We start from the raw sequence: 22,822 nt of genomic DNA on the forward strand, positions 1-22,822 counted from the left end.
AGCTCCTTAAACCCTTGGAATTTCCTAAGTGATGAGTGATAAAGGTGCCTTGTTATTCATAACAAGCCCCTTTCAACCACATCAGAGTTTATATCAATGAGATAACTTTTGGAAAACCCCTAAGGAGGGGGGCTGGTTGCCAGGGGAGCCAACCACGTGATTAGAGGGTTGGAACTTTCAGCCCCAACCCTGGACCTCCAGGGAAACGTGAGGGGCTGGAGATGGACTTCAATCACCAATGGCCAGTAGTTTAATCAATCATACCTATGTAATGAAGCCTCCATAAAGACCCAAAAGGGGTTCAGAGAGTTTCCACGTTGGTGAAACAGAACACATCCATGTGCCAATAGGGTAGCACACCCAAAACTCCACGAGGACAGAAGCTCCTGTGTTCAGGACCTTTCTGGACCTCTCCGTTTGTATCTCCTCATCTGGCTGTTCATTTGGACCCTTTAATATTCTTTGTAACAAACCAGTAATCTAGTAAGTAAACTGGTTTCCTGGGTTATGTGAACCGCCCTAGTAAATTAATCAAACCCAAGGAAGGGGGTCATGGGAACCTCTGATTTATAGCCAGTGGGTCAGAAGCACAGGTGACAACCCGGACTTGTGACTGGCATTTGAAGCGGGGGAAGACCTGTGGACAGAGCCCCTAACCTGTGGGATCTGATGCTGTCTCCAGGCACAGAGTGTCAGAATTGAGTTATATTTGTAGGACAACCAGTGTCCACTGAGAATTAGAGAATTGCTTGGTGGTGTTGGAAAACACAGACCTCGACCTTGTTTGGGAGTGTGAATGAAAATTAACAGAGCTCAGAAGCCAGCCAAACCCCCCAATGCTACACTCTGGAGCAGAGAAGGCAAGTGCCCAACACACCCCGCATGACTCAGACCCGACGCCCGTCCCTCAGGCAACTGCACCTGACCAGGAAGCCCCCGACAGGAGGCTGCCCCTCAGGAGTCTCCGGGGCCCGAGAAGAGGAGCCCCCGACAGGATGTCCGACCCTCAGGTGACTCCATGACAGGATGGCTGCCCGAGCCGTGTGGCTGACAGGGTCTTGGTGCTCCGGCTGGGTGTCAGGCATGACCCTCTGAGGTGGGAGAGCCGAGTTCAGGATATTGAACCACCACAGACCTCCCGGCCCCACGTAACATCAATCGGCGAGAGCTCTCCCAGAGATCTCCATCTCAACGCTAAGACCCAACTCCACTCAACAACCAGCAAGCTCCAGTGCTGGACACCCCATGCCAAACAGCTAGCAGGACAGGAACAAAACCCCACCCATTAGCAGAGAGGCTGCCTAAAATCATAATAAGTTCACAGACACCCCAAAACACACCACCGGATGCAGTCCTGCCACCAAAAAGACAAGATCCAGCCTCATCCACCAGAACACAGGCACCAGTGCCCTCCACCAGGAAGCCTACACAACCCACTGAACCAACCTTACCCACTGGGGGCAGACACCAAAAACAATGGGAACTACGAACCTGCAGTCTGCAAAAAGGAGACCCCAAACACAGTAAGTTAAGCAAAATGAGAAGACAGAGAAACACACAGCAGATGAAGGAGCAAGGTAAAAACCCACCAGACCAAACAAATGAAGAGGAAATAGGCAGTGTACCCAAAAAAGAATTCAGAGTAATGATAGTAAAGATGATCCAAAATCTTGGAAATAGAATGGAGAAGATATAAGAAACGTTTAACAAGGACTTAGAAGAACTAAAGAGCAAACAAACAATGACGAGCAACACATAAATGAAATTAAAAATTCTCTAGAAGGGATCAATAGCAGAATAACTGAGGCAGAAGAACGGATAAGTGACCTGGACGATAAAATAGTGGAAATAACTACCACAGAGCAGCATAAAGAAAAAAGTATGAAAAGAATTGAGGACAGTCTCAGAGACCTCTGGGACAACATTAAACACACCAACATTTGAATTACAGGGGTCCCAGAAGGAGAAGAGAAAAAGAAAGGGTCTGAGAAAATATTTGAAGAGATTATAGTTGAAAACTTCCTTAATATGGGAAAGGAAATAGTCAATCAAGTCCAGGAAGCACAGAGGGTCCCACACAGGATAAATCCAAAGAGAAACACACCAAGACAGATACTAATCAAACCATCAAAAATTAAATACAAAGAAAAAATATTAAAAGCAGCAAGGGAAAAGCAACAAATAACATACAAGGGAATCCCCATAAGGTTAACAGCTGATCTTTCAGCAGAAACTCTGCAAGCCAGAAGGGAGTGACAGAACATATTTTAAGTGAGGAAAGGGAAGAACCTAAAACCAAGATTCCTCTACCCAGCAAGGATCTCATTCAAATTCGATGGAGGAATTAAAACCTTTACAGACAAGCAATAGCTAACAGAATTCAGCACCACCAAACGAGCTTTACAACAAATGCTAAAGGAACTTCTCTAGGCAGGAAACATAAGAGAAGGAAAAGACCTACAATAACAAACCCAAAACAATTAAGAAAATGGTAATAGGAACATACATTTCGATAATTACCTTAAATGTAAGTGGATTAAATGCTCCAACTAAAAGACATAGACTGACTGAATGGATACAAAAACAAGACCTGTATATATGCTGTCTACAAGAGACCCACTTCAGACCTAGGGACACATACAGACTGAAAGTGAGGAGATGGAAAAAGATATTCCATGAAAATGGAAATCAAAAGAAAGCTGGAGGGACTTCCCTGGTGGCGCAGTGGTTAAGAATCCGCCTGCCAATGCAGGGGACTCGGGTTCGAGCTCTGGTCTGGGAAAATCCCACATACCGCAGAGCAACTAAGCCCATGTGCCACAACTACTGAGCCTGCACTCTAGAGCCTGTGAGCCACAACTACTGAGCCTGTGTGCCACAAGTACTGAAGCCCGTGCACCTAGAGCCCACGCTCCGCAACAAGAGAAGCCACTGCAATGAGAAGCCCGTGCACCTCAACGAAAACCCAACGCCTCCAATAAATAAATTAATTAATTAAAAAAAAAAAAGCTAGAGTAGCAATTCTCATATCAGACAAAATAGACTTTAAAATAAAGACTATTACAAGAGACAAAGAAGGACACTACATAATGATCAAGGGATCAATCCAAGAAGAAGATATAACAATTGTAAATATTTATGCACCCAACATAGGAGCACCTCAATACATAAGGCAAATGCTAACAGCCATAAAAGGGGAAATCGACAGTAACACAATCAGAGTAGGGGACTTTAACACCCCACTTTCACCAATGGACACATCATCCAAAATGAAAATAAATAAGGAAACACAAGCTTTTTTTTTTTTTTTTTTATAAATTTATTTATTTATTTTTGGCTGCGTTGGGTCTTCGTTGCTACACACAGGCTCTCTTTAGTTGCGGCGAGTGGGGGCTACTCTTTGTTGTGGTGCGCAGGCTTCTCATTGCAGTGGCTTCTCTTGTTGCGGAGCACGGGCTTTAGGCACACGGGCTCAGTAGTTGTGGCTCGCGGGCTCTAGAACGTAGGCTCAGTAATTGCGGCACACGGGCTCAGTAGCTCCGTGGCATGTGGGATCTTCCCAGACCAGGGATCGAACCCAGGTCCCCTGTGTTGGCAGGCAGATTCTTAACCACTGCGCCACCCAGGGAAGTCCAAGGAAACACAAGCTTTAAATGACACATTAAACAAGATGGACTTAATTGATATTTATATGACACTCCATCCAAAACCAACAGAATACACTTTCTTCTCAAGTGCTCATGGAACATTCTCCAGGATAGATCATATCTTGGGTCACAAATCAAGCCTTGGTAAATTTAAGAAAATTGAAATCGTATCAAGTATCTTTCCCAACCACAACGCTATGAGACTAGGTACCAATTACAGGAAAAAAAACTGTAGAGCATACAAACACATGGAAGCTAAACAATGCACTACTAAATAATTTGATTACTGAAGAAATCAAAGAGGAAATCAAAAAATACCTAGAAGCAAATGACAATGAAAACACGACCCAAAACCTATGGGATGCAGCAAAAGCAGTTCTAAGAGGGAAGTTTATAACAATACAATCCTACCTCAAGAAACAAGAAAAGGGGCTTCCCTGGTGGCACAGTGGTTGAGAATCTGCCTGCCAATGCAGGGGACACGGGTTCGAGCCCTGCTCTGGGAGGATCCCGCATGCCATGGAGCAACTGGGCCCGTGAGCCACAATTACTGAGCCTGCGCGTCTGGAGCCTGTGCTCCGCAACAAGAGAGGCCGCAACAGTGAGAGGCCCGCGCACCAGGATGAAGAGTGGCCCCCACTCACCACAACTAGAGAAAGCCCTCGCACAGAAACGAAGACCCAACACAGCCAAAAATAAATAAAATTAATTAATTAATTAAAAAAAAAAAGAAACAAGAAAAATCTCAAACAACCTAACCTTACACCTACAGCAATTAGAGAAAGACAAAAAAAAAAAAACCAAAGTTAGCAGAAGGAAAGAAATAGTAAAGATCAGATCAGAAATAAATGAAAAAGAAATGAAGGAAACGATAACAAAGATCAATAAAACTAAAAGCTGGTTCTTTGAGAAGATAAACAGAATTGATAAACCATTAGCCAGACTCATCAAGAAAAAAAGGGAGAAGACTCAAATCAACAGAATTAGAAATGAAAAAGAAGTAACAACTGACACTGCAGAAATACAAAGGATCAGGAGAGATTACTACAAGCAACTATATGCCAATAAAATGGACAACCTGGAAGAAATGGACAAATTCTTAGAAAAACACAACATTCCAAGGCTGAACCATGAAGGAATAGAAAATATAAACAGACCAGTCACAAGTACTGAAATTGAAACTGTGATAAAAAATCTTTCAACAAACAAAAGCCCAGGACCAGATGGCTTCACAGGTGAATTCTATCAAACATTTAGAGAAAAGCTAACACCTATCCTTCTCAAACTCTTCCAAAATATAGCATAGGGAAGAACACTCCCAAACTCATTCTATGAGGCCACCATCATCCTGATACCAAAAGCAGACAAAGATGTCACAAAAAAAGAAAACTATAGGCCAATATCACTGATGAACATAGATGCAAAAGTCCTCAACAAAAAAAAAAAAAAAAAAAAAGTCCTCAACAAAATACTAGCAAACAGAATCCAGCAGCACATTAAAAGGATCATACACCATGATCAAGTGGGGTTTATCCCAGGAATGCAAGGATTCTTCAATATACACAAATCAATCAATGTGAAACAACATATTAACAAATTGAAGGATAAAAACCGTATGATAATAGATGCAGAAAAAGCTTTCAACAAAATCCAACACCCATTTATGATAAAAACCCTCCAGAGGGACTTCCCTGGTGGTGCAGTGGTTAAGAATCCACCTGCCAATGCAGGGGACAGGGTTTCGAGCCCTCGTCCGGGAAGATCCCACATGCCACGGAGCAACTAAGCCCATGCGCCACAACTACTGAGCCTGCGTTCTAGAGCCTGTGAGTTGCAACTACTGAGCCCATGTGCCACAACTACTGAAGCCCACACGCCTAAAGCCTGAGCTCTGCAACAAGAGAAACCACTGCAATGAGAAGGCCACACGCCACAACGAAGAGTAGCCCCTGCTCAATCCAACTAGAGAAAGCCCATGTGGGACAATGAAGACCCAGCGCAACCAATAAATAAATAAAAATAAAATTAAACAACAACAACAAAAAAAAACTACAATGAAGCATCACCTCACACTGTTCAGAATGGCCATCATCAAAAAATCTACAAACAATAAATGCTGGAGACGGTGTGGAGAAAAGGGAACCCTCTCGCACTGTTGGTGGGAATGTAAATTGATACAGCCACTATGGAGAACAGTATGCAGGTTCCTTAAAAAACTAAAAATAGGGGCTTCCCTGGTGGCGCAGTGGTTGAGAATCTGCCTGCCAATGCAGGGGACACGGGTTAGAGCCCTGGTCTGGGAAGATCCCACATGCCGTGGAGCAATTAAGCCCGTGAGCCACAATTGCTGAGCCTGCGCGTCTGGAGCCTGTGCTCCCCAACAAGAGAGGCCGTGATAGTGAGGGGCCCACGCACCATGATGAAGAGTGGCCCCCGCTCGCCGCAACTAGAGAAAGCACTCGCACAGAAACGAAGACCCAACACAGCCATAAAAAAAAAAAACTAAAAATAGAACTACCATATGACCCAGCAATCCCATTATTGGGCAAATACCCAGAGAAAACCATAATTCAAAAAGAAGTATATACCACAATGTTCATTGCAGCACTATTTACAATAGCCAGGACATGGAAGCAACCTAAGTGTCCACTGACAGATGAACGGATAAAGAAGATGTGGCACATATATACAATGGAATATTACTCAGCCATAAAAAGAAACGAAATTGCGTTATTTGTAGTGGGGTGGATGGGCCTAGAGTCTGTCATACAGAGTGAAGTAAGTCAGAAAGAGAAAAAAAATGCCTTATGCTAACACATATATATAGAATCTAAAAAAAAAAGGTTCTGAAGAACCTAGGGGCAGGAGAGGAATAAAGACGCAGACGTAGAGAATGGGCTTGAGGACACGGGGAGGGGGAAGGGTAAGCTGGGACGAAGTGAGAGAGTGGCATGGACATATATACACTACCAAATGTGAAATAGATAGCTAGTGGGAAGCAGCCACATAGCACAGGGAGATCAGTTTGGTGCTTTGTGACCACCTAGAGGGGTGGGAGGGAGACGCAAGAGGGAGGGGATATATGTATACGTATAGCTAATTCACTTTGTTATACAGCAGAAACTAACACAACATTGGAAAGCAATTATACTCCAATAAAGATGTTAAAAAAAAAATAAGAAAACAGAAACCTCATTTAAAATGGAGTCAGGAGGCCAGAAGAGGGAGGTCTCACGCCCACCACTTGCCATCAATTGCAGACCCAACAGCAAGAAGGTTACTACTTTACTACCCAGCAGGAGGAAGGAAGAATTTCTCCCGACCCGGTGACAACCCAGCCAATGAGAGACAGTCACGGCACAGCTAATGAAAAGCTACTGTACTTGGAACTCCCAGTTTCCTCCAGAGGATTCTTTGTTTATAACAGCCCCTCCCAACTTTCCCCTCTCCTTTATAAAAGAATCTTCCTCTCCTCTCTTCTCCTCAAGGGAGACCAGCAGATGAACCCCCCGCACAGTCTCAATTGTGAGAAACAATAAATTGCTGTTGTAAATTTTAGAGTGACTTCTTACACATTAGAAAACCTAGTATGTTTCTATTTCCATCCTCATACTTGAGAATTTAATCAATATCAACTGACTTTATGCTGAATAGAATTTTCCTCAAATTGGATAGAGTAGTTGTATTTCTCTGCAAAGCAATCCCTAACTTCCATTGGAGAATTGATTTGCGTATGGGTTAATAGTGATAATAGCACTTTTCAGAGAGATATTTTACTTATGTAGCCTCATTTCACCTTTACCACAACCCTGTGAGATGGAATAGGAGTTACTATCCTTAATTTTACAGATGAGAAAAATAGGTTCAGAGCAGTCATGTCACTTGCCCAAGGAAACATAACCAATAAGTGCTGAAGTCAGGACTGGAATACAGGTCCTTTCTACTCCGTCAAGGTGCAGCTAGTGTCATGGGCCTCTGTGGGGAACGCTTGGATTACCTGCAGATGTCAAACCGAAATTACATCAGGAAGTGTACTAATGTTCTGAATCAACTTTGGTTGCTGTGAATGTGAAAGGGGATTGATGGGGATCCCCTTATCAAGTAGGACCCCACTTTATTCCATTTGTCCCTCGTTTTTTTACATGGATATTGAGCTGAGTGTGGTAACCATGGCTCTCAAACAAGAAGAGCTTACAGGGGAACTTAATGTCAGTCTTCAGATACGCTGGTCTGATTGAAAGTTGTCTAGTCATTTGAATCTGCACAGGGCTGCTTTAGAACAGTAGAAGGAGAAGAGATGTTGGTTGAAAATTAGAGTGAAAAGTAATTGAATTACAAAAATCCTTGCTTTATTTTTCTTGGCCATTATCACCACCTGAAGCATATTTATGCTTGTTTACTGACTTTCTTTCTCTCCTAAAATTAAGCTCCATGTAGGCAACCAGTAAATACTTACTGATTGATGAATGGATGGATGGACAGATGGATGGATGAAGACCAACCAGAGACAGTTTACTACCACTGATCTGTATGATATGCTACTTAACCTCTCTCAGCTTCACTTCCTCATCTTTAAAATGGAAGTGATATACATACCTTGTAGGATGGTTGTGGAGATCAGATGAGAATAATACATAGAAGGGCTAGCCTCCTGTCTGGGAGGCCCTCAGGAAACGTCAACTGGTGGAGAATTTCTGTCATTAGAGGTCTTTTAAGAGAGAGCAGATATGCTTCTGCCCTGCATGGTTTAATCCTTCATTTCACTAAAACCCCTGGGGTTGAATCAGGTCATTTCCCAAGGCCCTTTCTAGTCCTGTGACTCTGAGATAGGATTCCTTCTTCAGAGATGTTTCCACTGTCAGGGAAATGAGAAATGTCTTCAGCAGTGGCCCGCTCAAGGCTTGCTCTGCAGGCAAAAACCAGTTTGGAGAGTTTCATCGTCTGGACGCACTTCCTTCTGCCACAACTGCAGTTTCATTTTGGTTAACGACAGTGAGTAACCCAACATGAAAAGGCCGCTGACAGGTTTTCAGCAAAGGACGCAGCTAAATAGCTACGAAAGGATTAAAGACCAATCTCACCACCCAGAGAGCCTGCGTGTAAAACGCATACACAACTCAGCGATGATAATCAAAGAGCTGGGAATGGTTCTGTGGTTTCATGGACCAATAAAGAAAATATAAAGCAATTTCAGGCCCTCTGCCCTCTTCCAGCAGCCTGTCCGCTTCACATGGAGATAAAAGGGCTGGTGATGGCTGAAAGAGAAGGGTGGAGAAATGATCGTTCTGCAGAGGAGTCCGCTGAGCCACATTTCCATCAAAAGTCTCATTCCCAGGGCGACAAGTGGGATTGTTATCCATCTGGGGAGAAGACAATGATAACTTTGGGAGCGTTGAAAAAAACCTTCAGAGGTTTCTGAGCAGAAACAGCTCAGAAAGCTTTTGAAATGCACCATCTGGAACCGTGGTTGGCTATAGCCAGGTAACGCTGACTCATCCTATGAAACGCCTTCCCCAGTCTGATGGGACTTTGCTCTCAAAGTCAATTAAGGCTTATAGCACCTGGAGCCAGGAGGATGAGAGTTAAATTCAAGTGTCCTGAGTTGAAGTTATGTCACCCAAAAATCACAAACGGGTAGGCCAAAGGAGCAGACCCCATCTCTTCAGATCTAGATAACTGAAGGGCATCTCAATTCTACTCGCCTCCAAACCCTGTTCCTTTTTCCTAGGTTATTTTATTCTTCTTCTTGTCTCCAGAAATAATTCCACAAAGGGAAGAAAATAAGATACTGTTTTCTTCTTTCTCATCAGCCCTTGACCGACTGCAGTTACTTTATACCGGTTGTTCTGTAAATGCTATTCTATGTGAGAAGAATTTTTTAAAATTAATTAATTTATTTATTTATTTATTTATTTTTGGCTGTGTTGGGTCTTCGTTGTTGCGTGTGGGCTTTCTCTAGTTGTGGCGAGCGGGGACTACTCTTCATTGCGGTGCGTGGGCTTCTCATTGCGGTGGCTTCTCTTGTTGTGGAGCACGGGCTCTTCGGCATGTGGCCTCAGTACCTAAGGAACCCATACAGTCATACTTTTCATACAGCCCTCTTCTCATTGTCATCACCGTTGTCTGCAAATGGGAGACCCTGCTCCATCTTCTTCAATGACTTAAACACCCACTTTAGTCTTAACTGGTTACCTTCCAACCTGCTGGCCTCCCAGTTCTTTAATATTGCCAATTCCTAGGACCTTCACCTCCACCTGACTTCAGACTACTTGAAGCCCTGTCACCCGTGATCCTCTGCATCAACTAGAGCTGTTTCACCTGTAAGACCTCAGGCTCAGAACTCTCTTTCATGTGCCATCTTCTCCTCCGTCTGGTTTCCCTTTATGTCATCTCGGCTCTCCTTCTCTGTTTGCTGTGAAGCATCTTGAAAGGACAGTCTTCAACCTTACCTCTGCTTTCTCACCCCATCCTTTTACAAAGGTCTCTAGTTAACTTTTTTTTTAATTTATTTATTACTTTTTAAATTAATTTATTTTTGTCTGTGTTGGGTCTTTGTTGCTGCGTGCAGGCTTTCTCTAGTTGCGGTAAGCGGGGGCTACTCTTCATTGCAGTGCACGGGCTTCTCATTGCGGTGGCTTCTCTTGTTGTGGAGCATGGGCTCTTCGGCATGTGGGCTCAGTAGTTGTGGCTCGCAGGCTCTAGAGTGCAGGCTCAGTAGTCGTGGTGCACGGGCTTAGTTGCTCCACGGCATGTGGGATCTTCCCAGACCAGGGCTCGAACCTGTGTCTCCTGCGTTGGCAGGCGAATTCTTAACCACTGAGCCACCAGGGAAGTCCCTCTAGTGATCTTTCAATGGCTAAATCCAGTGCATCCCTCTCACACTTAAACTCCCTGACACCTCTGACTCACTTGATGCTGTCCACTGCCTCCTTCTTACAAAATGACATCTTCATTTAATTGTCATGATCTCACACCAGCCTGGTTCTCCTTCCAACTCCTCAGTCCTCTTCAAAGACATTTTCTTTTCTGCCACTCCTTCAGTGTAGGCCTGCCCGGCTTTCTTCTCTCCCTGGGAGATCTCATCTACTCCTGCTGCTGCCTATATGTTTATGCCTCTCAATCTACAGCTGTCCTTGACTTCCCTCCTGACCACATTGTCGACATTTCCAACTGCTTGTGGACAGGAGTAACCTATTAATATTTTAAACCCAGCATCTCCAAATCAAGACAGGTACCTTTTCAATCTGCTTCTCTTTCTGCATTCCCAACTTCAGTTAGTGGGAACTCACTAGAGTTGTCTCTAACTTCTTCCTCTTCTTCATCCCCAGCCCCATCCTCTGAGTAGCCAAGACCTATTAGTGCTACACCCACGTCACCTCCTAATCCATCCCTTCCTTCCCATCCCCACCGCCACTGCCTTCATTTAAGCCCTCACTTCCTCTTCCTTCACTATTGCAATACGCCATCAGTCTGCTGCTTCCTGCCACCAGAGCGATCCTCAGCCACAGCGCTGAACAGTTCACCCTCTCTGCAAGCCAAAAAAAAAGTTTGTTTTCAATAGTTCCCCATTGTCTTAAAAGTAAAGTTCAAGTTATTTTAGCTGGGCTTTCAATGCCTCCTAGAACCTAGTCTCAGCCGTCATTTCTAATCTCCTATTACTCGACTTCTATTCTCCAAACAGTTCCTTGCTTCTAGGTAGGAATCCAGTCGATTCCCCCCCTAGATGCTCTGCTTGTAATTGTTCCCCTTGGATTCTGTGCCTGTAATTCTCATTCCATTTTCACCTGCCCAATGCTGTATCCCCCAAAGCCTTCCCTCCTAGTCCTCTGCTCACTTGAAGTTAGAACAAATCCCTCCTTTCTCTGTATCCTCATAGCATTTTTCATTTTGGACCCCAGTTGTAACACTTACACCTTTTTACCTCATATTGAGGTGAAATGGGCTCATTTTTCCTCGAGATTGTAAGATTCTTCAAAGTCCACTCCACAAAAGATTATGAAGTTTGTCTTTTTTAAAATTAAGCATTGTAACAGCAACTAGACTCAAAGTGTAAACTGCAGCTCTGGGACTGGATCTTTCTAGAGGGAGGAGATGATACAGAAGCATAGAGCCACTACACTGTGTGGCAGGAAGCGGGCATGTCTTACCGCCATTTGTTTCCCCTAGTCTAGGACTTTGCACATGTCAGAAGAATGGCATTTTCTAGCTGGAAGGCCTAAAAGATCATGCAGTCCAATCTTCACGTGCCCTAGCATAGGGAACTGAGATCACTAAAGTTAGGGACTCGCCCAAGGTCACCAGATCAGTGAAAGGCCAAGCCCGAGGGCACACTCTCCCACACCCCTCTACAGCCCCTCCTTCTTTGCACCCGAGGGATGGGGGTGAGGTGTCACAGTTATTCATCAGTGTTATGAATATTCTAAAAGCAATACAATGTAATCAATGGATATGTCTGGGCTGAGTGTCCAAAGAAATAGGGAAGATCTTGAAGAACTTGCAATGTTTCTCCTTTCATGAATGCATCATTTCCATAAAACTCCTCTCCACTCCATTGATTCTACGAGGCCTGCGGGATCCTAGTTCCCTGAATAAACCCGAGCCCCCGGCAGTGAAAGCATGGAGTCCTAACCACTGGACTGCCAAGGAGTTCCCGAGAGTCAAATTGTTCTATGGTTAACTAAGTGTTCAGTCACAGAAAAAGGGAAGACTGAACATTTTAAAAGGTCTCATTCCTGGATTGGTGCTCCTCCTGTAAGCCATTAGGAAAGTTCCAGAGAAACTGCCTGATTTTTTTTTTTTCTCTAAAAAAAGTTACATGATTGAGATAGGATTTTATTATTTTTTTTCAAAAGGTTTCTCAAAATCATTGCTTTATTCTCAATAGGACTTAATTTTTTTTAATTAAAAAAATTTTTTTTCTATAGGACTTTAAACAAAAGTCTCATTAGAATTCTCTCAGGAAATTTTATCCAGAAAAAAAGTTCTCTTTTAAAACTGCCCTTGTCCTTCTCTTTATAAACCACTCATGTCAGCCAAGTATATTATATTTATTCGCACATTTTATACACATATTTTGAAGAAGTAAATGAAGAAATCTTTATTTCTTTTTTCCTGCATTAAAAGCAACCACATAACCTGTATAGATTAAACAAAATATACTCTTTTATTATTATTCCTACTTTAGAAAAGAGAATGTCAAGGTTCTCACCCATTAGCTGGAGCAGAAAAAAGGAATAAGGAGTGTTATTACCGTCCAACGAATACCCCTAAAAAAGTCTCTCAAGGTTCTCCAGTTAACAACTTGATTAATTAGCCTCTTCTCCAACACAGCCAGGAAGGTAACATGAGTGCTTTCCCTTTTTTTTTTTTTCTTTTCTTTTTTCCCCCTAATTAGCAAATATATCTTACTTATACTTGCTTCACTGAAACTGGCACTGGAATAAGAACCAGCCTGGAGAAAAAATGGATACATTATAGGAGTTTGTCAGAATGTAACTAAGTAATGGGTAAGAGAAAATAGCTGTTCCATCTTGCTCATTCAAACCACAAAGCTCTGCTTCTAAAGAAAAAGTAGTTTGGTAGTAAATCATTGCACAGCATTTATCTGAGCAGTCAGAAACAATAGAACCCCATAATAATTCATCGTCATAAATATTAGTAGTAATACATTTCAACATGGATTCAGCATTCCACCAGTCATGTCCCCTAGAACCTTACAATAGAAGATAGAATCCTAATAAAGTGTGGTTTACTCCATCCTCCTTTTGAACACTGAAGAAATCACACTCAGTCCATCTAGACATCATTTTTAACCAGGCTTACTCTCCGTAGAGCTAATAAATAGTACTTTCTCCAAACAATAACACTAACACTACTAACTTAATCATCTGATTGTAGTTTGCAGATTACCAAGGTCTGTAATCTATGCTTCTGTGAAGTAGTAGGACGAGGAGGAGGAAACTGAGTTGCAGAGAGGTTAAGAAGCATTTGCTGGTCACCTAGCTAGCAAATGACAGGGCAAGGGAGAGCACGGTCAGGCAGAAAGCAAGCCTGGGCTTCAGGGTCAGGCAGACTTAGGACTGGATCTCAGCTCAACTAATTCTAGCAACACTAACCTGGGCAAGGCATGTAACCTCTCCCAGCCTCTTTTTTTTTTTTTTTTTCTTTTTAACTACAAATATGTATAATACCCACTTCACAGATTTATAAGAATAAATAGGACAAAATGTGAAAACCACACAACAAAACTGCTGGCACATAAAAGATGTTTATTGTTTATTTGCTTTCCCTCTGTTCACACATCTGCAGAAAGGGGGTAATAAAACCTACCTCAGTGTGGGACTTAATGAAATAATACCTGGAAAGGGCTCAGCACTGTTAGTTTTCTCTCTTTGTCCTCTTCCCGGCCCCCCCCCCCAAGCCCCCTCACCCCCAGAGCAAAGCTGTCTCCAGGGAAAGGGAAAGTCAGCATATTAGAAAACTTTAGAGATAGGAAGCTTACCTTCATATGTCAGCAAGTATTTGACTTACCTATTGAATTTACAATTGTTTCTCAGAAAAAAAAAAAAAAAAGACCAGAATTAAATATTTTAAAAAGACTTCCAGAGTCACTAGACAATTTCAGGATACCTGGAAGCCCTCAAGGTGATAAAAGTATGAGAATGTCCCAACCTCAATCCCTCCCATTCAACCATCTAAGCATTTCCTTTTTTTTTTTTTAAGGCCACAGTGTCACTTTAACCGAAAGTTAGATGGAGTGAGAACAAGGGGGTGGAGGTGAGGGGTGCAAAGAGAAGGAAAATGAAAACACGACGCACAAGACACCTGAGAGGAAAAGTAAGTTTTCATACAAATCTGAGTTCTCTTCCAAAAAGATCATTGCCACTGACACGTTACTATCTGCTAGATGCTATGAAGTTCCCACACGACCACTTTTTTGATAAAACAGGATGTTTCCAATATGGAATGTCCTTTCTAGCACCGCCATTCATACGCTTAGTCAACAGCACAGGCTGACCTGGCCGTGCGCTCTGGCAAACGTGTTCCCAGGTGTCAGCTTAGGGCCACCTTCCTTCAAAGCACGGTGTCAATTACATTTCTCATCGATTCCCAAATGAAGGAATGCAGGAAAAACCTTCCGCTCATCTTAAGGGCTGTTATTTAGTTAGTTAGCTAGTTTTGGAAAGTTCTTCTTCGGTTAAGGTTGGATTTGTTTCAGTATTTACGTCCCTAATTTACCCACCCCGCTGACTGTGGCAAATCCTCGTTGTTTTCGCCCTTTGAGGAGTTCAGAGTCTGGTACAGTTTGTCTTTGAGAAGTACAGGAAGAGTTTCATAAGCATCTTTCAGTTGCAGGCACATAACCAATAGGGGGGGGTGGAAGGGGTGGAAACAACTAGAATGTCAAAATCTTTTTTTCCCCCTAAAGCACTCATTTCTTTTTCCTAAGATTTAGTTCTGGAGGAAAAAAAAAAAAAAAAAAAACAGATTGCAAATGCAAACCACCTCCGGAGGGAACCTTAGAGCAGACTCCAAAAGCGCGCGCCGCAGCGGGAGGGGTCCGGGCCGGCCCAGCGCTCGCTAACAGGCCCCCTCCTCGGGCTCGCTGCTGGGCGAAGGCGCCGACGAGGCCTTGGACTCGCCGTCGCTGTTGCATTCGGCCCTGAGCGAGGGGCCGGCGCCGGCCGCGCCCTCCTGCCCCCGCGCGTGGCGCTCCAGCAGCTCCTGGAGGTGCTTGATGTAACGGATGGCGGCGCGGAGCGTCTCCACTTTGCTGAGGCGCTTGTCCGCCGGCTCGCGGGGCAGGTGAGCTCGGAGGCGCGCGTAGCCCTCGTTCACGCAGCGCACCCGCTGCCGCTCGCGTTCGTTGCGCTTGCGGAGGAAGGCGGGCTCGAAGGCGCCGTCCAGCGGCAGGGGCAAGTACGGCCGGCGCGGGGCGCAGCCGCCCCGCTCCCGCTCCCAGCACGCGGCGTCCAGGCGCAAGGAGACCCTGAAGGGGTCCCGCAGGGGAAGGCGGGGCAGGGACGCAGGCACGCCCATGGGCCCCGGGAGCAGGTGGTACGGCAGGGTCAGCAGTCCGGCCTGTTTACGTTTCTCCATCATCCGCCGAAAAGCGAACCAATCACCCCAGAGGTGAATCTCTCAGCAGAAGACAAGACTGAAAATAAATCTTCAAAGCGGAGTTGCTGGTCCATTCAGACTGCCTAGCACAGCTGGTCTGCTTCTGGAGAAGTTTCTGGATCCGGAAGCTAGGTTCCAGAACAGGCTTCACGGAAACGTTGCATGATTCCGTAAGTTCATTGTACTCCTCGATCTTTTTATAATGATCCAGGCGGAGGTGATAGGCAAAGATTTAGGACCTCCCCCGCCCCCCCCCCAATCCACACTTCAAACCCCGTCTTCCCTTCTGATCTTATTTCAAAAGATAACAAAAGGGGTTCCTCTACTCGGTCCCCTAGCCTGGAAATGTGAGCGCACACCAAACATATAGTAATCTTCCAAAGCCACAAAAGCTTTTCAATTACTGTAATCCACCGCTCTGTGTCTTCATGAACAGAGGAATCCTCAAGGTTTCAGAAGAGCTCCTCCCAGAAACCAACAGATCTCCTGGCGGCTGAGCGAAAGTTTACCAGAGGCTTTCTCCTTGAAAATCAAGACTTTACTGCCCTTTGTGGTTTCCGGCGTCCAGGGCTAATGGAAAGAGCTTTTAGGCTGTTTGCAAACTTACACTTGCTCTTTCATTTCTGGAGAGGTGGAGAGAAGACCTCATCAAGGGGAAGACTGCTCCCTTGTGGTTATAAAATGTGTCAAGTTAAGGAGGACCCCAGGGAAGGCTTGAGGGTTTTCTTCTCCAAAACCAAAACTTTTAAAAACCCAAGTAGACATTTTTTGAAGAGAACAGAAAAGAAATATACTTTAGCAACAAATATAAGGGTCTGGGCTTCCCTGGTGGCGCAGTGGTTGAGAATCTGCCTGCCAATGCAGGGGACACAGGTTCGAGCCCTGGTCTGGAAGATCCCACATGCCGCGGAGCAACTAGGCCCGTGAGCCGCAATTACTGAGCCTGCGCGTCTGGAGCCTGTGCTCCGCAACAAGAGAGGCCGCGATAGTGAGAGGCCCGTGCACCGCGATGAAGAGTGGCCCCCACTTGCCGCAACTAGAGAAAGCCCTCGCACAGAAACGAAGACCCAACACAGCCATAAATAAATAAATAAATAAATAAAATAAACTCAAAGTTTAAAAAAAAAAAAAAAAAAAAAAAAAAACAAATATAAGGGTCTGCATATTATTATGTTGAACACGGGGCCGTGGTGTATTTGTGCTACTTTTTAAGAGCACATCAAAAGACTGAGCAGTAACAAACGCTTTTAGCCAGAGTTATTTCTCACAGTGCTTGCTGTAAACACAGCTTAAACACTGCTTCCCGACCTCTTCTGATCCCACCCAGGATATAAGGACATCAGCTTTCCATAGTGTAAAGAGTATATTTCTATTGTATTCTTTTTGTCTTAAAAAAAAAAGATGTAATTTACTTTCTCCCTTGGGGGTAAGAAAGCAACATTTGAAAGGTGGAGAGCCCCAGTTCCTAGGAGAAAGGATGATGGCTTTGAAGATTTGTCTTTTTAACACACAACCAAAAAATGAATAATTAATCCACCTTGTTGGTGAAGGACTTTGAAGATGAAAGTGTCATTAAAAATCCAACTGTACTGGTTAATGTCAAAGAATGTGTTATCACACTGAAAATCAGATTTCCTGTTCTGCAAACCAGCACATTAAAGGCAGCTTCTACTTTAAAAGTCTGACTTAAAAACAAGAGAAGCAAAAACCCCCTATGTTTTCAATCAGACTTTCTGCCTATTCCTCGGAAGCCAAGATGTCGCCCTAACATGTTTTTTTTGACAAGTCCTAAGCTTCCCTGTTTACTCTAATGATCTGCCTGAAGCAATTGGAAAAACACTTCCATCAAGGCAAATAAAATAGAAACAATTATTCCTTTCAGGCATAAGTTAGTCACATTTTAAAAGGCGTAGATCCCTCTGAGGCTTGTACCAGCAAACAAACATATGTCATCTTGATTTCTCAGTAGAGTTGAGACCTATCAGGAGGAAGCCCTCTTGGGCGAAAAGCCCACCAGAGAGGCAGACAATTAGACCACAAGGAGCTTTTTGGCCATGTCAAAGATGTTGGCCATTACTCTAAGAGTGATGGGAAATAAATGAGGTGTTTTGAGCAGAGAGGTGACGTGGTAAGATTTGTTTTTCTAAAAGATCACTGCAGAATGCAGAATAGATTGGAGGGGAACAAAAAAGAAAATAGTTAAGATACCATTTTTCATCCTCAGATTGGCAAAAATTTAAAAGATTGCTAACAAGGATTGGGGGGAAGGGCAGAAGCATAAATTGCTACAAGCTTTTGGGAAAATGTTAAAATTAATAGTGTACATCACATATCCTTTGACCCAGAGTTCTCTACAATTTTATCCTGCAAAAATAAATGCACCAGTATGGATTTATATGTACAATAATATTTATTGCAGCATTGTTTGTAGTGATTAAAACAATAGAATAAATGGAAATAGCTCGAATGTCCATCAATAGGGAAAGGGCTAATCCTTTTAGCATATTGTGTTATTAAAAATAATGAGTTAGATCTATATGTAAGAACTTGCAGAGATGCCCATAACACGTTAAGGGAAAAAAGCAAATGGTGGGGTAACATATGCAGCATGAACTTAAAACAAACTATTCTGCACGATGTCTTTACATGAGCACAGAGAAAAAAGTAGAAAGACACATTCTAAACTTTTGTCATTGGTTGCCTAAAAAAGGTGGCATTGGGGATGGGGGAGTGGTTCACTTTTCTTTATGGATATTTCTACTATTGAAAGTATTACAAAGAACAAATATTACTTTTGCTTTTCTCTGATCTAGTGAACTTTAAAATACTAAGATAAAATATATAGAAAACTCAAATGATACCCTGGTCTGACCTAAACAAACAGATTTATCATTATAATTTAAAGTTCTTGGGCCAAGTTTTCTGGCTTCTTATAAATTCTGTCTCTGAGGAATAAATATCTACAGGATTTTTTTTCCCACTACTAATACCACAATCAACAATGGCCAGACCCTGATCCTATAGTGGTCTTTTTAGAGGGTCCAAGTAACGTTATGATTACTACATGATCTATATGGCCACAAAGAATGCTGATACTCTTTCTTACACTTTTTGAAGGTGCATGTGCGTTGGAAATAAGTGGTTTTTCCAGTGAGAGAAGCATCATTTTACTTGCACGATGTGCGTGAGTGTGTATGTGGGGGGGGGGGAGCATGGGGGGAGGGGCTGCCTTCTTTCTTATATAAGAGATCAAAAGAGGAGATTCTGACTCCCCATCACTCCCCAGTCAGTTTTCATCCAGACAAATGTTCTCGCCAACTTTAAAGACGTCTTTCTTAAGACTGGCTAGATCAAGTTACAGATAGGCAAAACCGCCAAGAGCCAAGAGCGTGTGGGACTAGGTTTGTGTAGTCTTACTTAGATCTGCTTATAAAAGGGGGAATGGGATTCACCAAAGGTCAGGCTCAGGAGATTTAAAGGTATCTCTAAGGCCAAGGAAAACTTTCACCCCTAAAACTCAGACAGGTCCCTCATCACTTTCTTGAAACATGTGAGATAAAGAGACTTAGATTGGCTCTTCTTGTGAAGTATTTGATATCACATTGTAGATTTTGGTATTCTAAACCCATGGCACAGAGGGCTGCATACCCGCTGGCCCCGTACCTGCAATTTGCATCAGCTGCCACTGATGGGGGACCAGGGAAACATATATATTACCTTGTGATCCAAGTAAGATTTATCACAGGTGTAGTTACATAAATCTCAAATTGATGATCTAACACAATTCTATCCAATTAGTTCTTTTCTATATAGCCCAAGTATAAACTGTTTGTATTACCATGTGCAGCATTCACCAGGAGTCTTCTCAGGCACAACTAAACTTCAAGATTCACTAAGACTACCATGGGCCACATTGAGCATCAGATTCATTTGGAAGGATTTAGGTCAGGAGCAATAGCTCTGAGCAGGGCAGAATTAGGTGTTCCACCTCCCTGGGAGTCCTTGCAGTAATCTATGCAGAAATCTACATAGCTGCTCCCCCTTAACCCACCTGCGGCCAAGTGACAGCTCAGGTGCAAGGCAAGACCACTCACATCAGACCAGTGTGGCAGCTGCCCTTAGAAGTCTGGTACCCCTCAGGAGCCAGTATGTCTTGTAAAGACCCCATAGGCATAGCTTCCAGGGACCTCACCACGGGCCCAATTAGAGTCTTCACACTCAGGAAAGCCCAAAGCTATGCTCCCCCACCAGCTATAGTTGTGGCAACCCAGATGCAATCTAACAATTAGGTAATGGCTTTAATATGTCAGGCTGCCTAACAACATAGCTGACATTCGATCTTTGTTAGGTTTCAGAGAAACAGATAACAGCAAGTTAACTGAAGGTCAAATTGTTGTGCAAGAAGAGGAAAAGTTTTATTAATCCTTTACCCACACCGTTACATTCTATTTTAAAGATAATATAATTTACAGCAAGATTTAAAGAACCACAAATATTTAGGTACAATTTATTACTGTTTTTTTTTTCTGAACTTCTCAAACACTATTTGCATTTTAACCTTGTCTATGCAGTCTTTTATTGAATAGAAATCTAAAACTTTGATGTAGTCACATCCATTAATCCTTCCCTTGTGGTTTTTGTCTTTTCTCTCTTGCTTAAGGCTACCTTCTCCTACCACACATTTATAAGGCCTTTCCTTGTCTATGTGGCATCTTGGTGTGAATCAGAAAAATGTACCACATTCAAGGCTTGGAGAATGGATGGCTGACTTTGCAATTTCTCTGAAAGAACTATTGAGCAAGGATGCCCAAATTTGGAAAAGAAGAGGAAAGTAACATGCACGTTTAAAAAAATTTATTTATTTATTCATTCATTTTTGGCTGCATTGGGTCTTCGTTGCTGGGCGTGGGCTTTTCTCTAGTTGTGGCGAGCGGGGGCTACTCTTCGTTGCGGTGCACGGGCTTCTCACTGCGGTGGCTTCTCTTGTTGCAGAGCGTGGGCTCTAGGCACGCGGGCTTCAGTAGTTGTGGCTCGCAGGCTCAGTAGTTGTGGCTCGCGGGCTCTAGAGCACAGGCTCAGTAGTTGCGGCTCATGGGCTTAGTTGCTCCGCGGCATGTGGGATCTTCCCGGACCAGGAAACCCGTGTCTCAAACCCATGTCTCCTGCATTGGCAGGAGGATTCTTAACCACTGTGCCACTAGGGAAACCCAACATGCACTTTTAGTATCTGTGAGAGAGGAAAACTTTGGGATTCTAATTGGGATTGTATTAAATATACAGATTAATTTGGAGAGAATTTACTTTTTTTTTTTTAACATTGAATCTCTCCTATATGAACATAGTAGAACTCATTTATTCAGGCCTTCTTTTTGCCCTTTAATAAAGTTTCATATGTTTCTTCATGTAGATCTTACATGCTTCTTGTTATGGTTATCTCAGGATGTTTTACAGGTGTGATTGCTGCTGTGAAGAGAATTTTTTCAAAGCTATTGACTTATTTCATGTTAATTTTTAATCCAGTCATCTCATGATCTCTCTTACTAGTTCTAATGATTTTTAAATGAGAGAAAATCTACATATAAACGTTCATATATTAAATACATCATTCAATGAGTTTTGATATATGTATACAACTTGTGAAACAACACCCCACTCAAGATAGTTCTAATAAGTTTTTCCGGGGCCACACCGTGCAGCTTGTGGAATTCTAGTTCCCGGACCAGGGTTCGAACCTGGGTCCTCGGCAGTGAGAGCTTGGAGCCCTAACCACTGGACCGCCAGGGAATTGCCAATAGTTTTTGTTTGTTTTTTGTTTTTTTGGCCGCACCGCAAAGCATGTGGAATCCCAGTTCCCCAGGGATCGAACCTGTGCCCCCTGCCTTGGAAGCGCAGAGTCTTATCCACTGGACCACCAAGGAAGTCCCCCAATAGTTATTTTTAAAAGATAGTTTTCTACAATTTCTTAAACTGTAATCAGATCGTCTACAAGTAATGATAGTTTTGTTTCTTCTTTTCTAGTATAACTCATTTATTTTTTCTTATTGAATTTCATTGCCTAAGATCTCTAGTCCAATACTAGCATCCTTGTACTTTTTTATGGGAAAGCATCTAATGTTGCACCAGTTTAGCTTTTGCCCCATTAAAATCTCTAAAGTAGATCAGAACAATACATTTGTTAAATTAACCTCAAAGCCTGGTGGTCCCTTGGCCAAAAACTCATTCTTTTCCTTTCTCTAATGAAAACCATTTCAATATAGCTGGCCAGAGATTATGCAATCAAATTATCAGTAGAGTAATACTTCAGATTTTTAAAAAATATTTATTTATTTATTTGGCTGCATCCGGTCTTAGTTGTGGCACACGGGATCTTTGTTGTGGCATGCGGGATCTTTCGTTGCGGCGTGAGGGCTCTTCTTTGCAGCGCAGGCTTCTCTCTAGTTCTCGCGCGCACACGTGGGCTCCAGGGCGTGTGAGCTTAGTTGCCCTGTGGCATGTGGGATCTTAGTTCCCCGACCAGAGATCGAACCCACATCCCCTGCATTGGAAGGCAGATTCTCAACCACTGGACCACCAGGGAAGTCCCCAATACTTCAGATTTTAAAAAGCACCCATTATCAAATTGCTAAGGATAAATTAAAACCCAAAGTTTAAATAACCTTACCTTATAGGTTTAAATTCAAAGATATCAACATCAAAATTTCTTTGGTTAAACTCCACAGATCATTCCCCCCCAGTCTCTGATTCTGCTCAGTCTCAAATAGAGGGGTCATACTGCCCAGTCTGAGCAAAGTCAGGGTTCCTTCAGCAGTTCTAGCCTAGGTGATCGTCTACTGAAATTCGTGTAGTCTCTTCCAATCTGAGGAATTGAATTAGTTTATCACCACATGTTTTCTGCTTTTTAAGTCCATAGAACACACAAGATTATCCCAGTTCTAGTCCCATACACACTCCATTTAGAAAACAAGCCATTCTGCAGCCCTTAGAGAAGTTAAACCAAATACTTGGAACTTAACCCAAGAGAAATAATGTTCCAAATACCAGTGGTTAATCTTTTA

General features: G+C 43.1%; 1 protein-coding gene across 1 annotated transcript; it reads right to left on the reverse strand.

The window, feature by feature from the left end:
* Nucleotides 1-9,527: 9,527 nt before the first annotated feature.
* ASCL4 (achaete-scute family bHLH transcription factor 4) lies at nucleotides 9,528-16,579 on the reverse strand. The gene has a single exon (XM_082419187.1). It carries the CDS (start codon nucleotides 15,747-15,749, stop codon nucleotides 15,228-15,230), a length of 522 nt encoding a protein of 173 aa, XP_082275313.1. The 5' UTR covers nucleotides 15,750-16,579; the 3' UTR covers nucleotides 9,528-15,227.
* Between the last annotated feature and the right edge of the window lie 6,243 nt (nucleotides 16,580-22,822).

Source organism: Balaenoptera physalus (genome assembly GCF_965194825.1).
Source record: "Balaenoptera physalus genome assembly, chromosome: 13".
NCBI classification, from domain to species: Eukaryota; Metazoa; Chordata; class Mammalia; order Artiodactyla; family Balaenopteridae; genus Balaenoptera; species Balaenoptera physalus.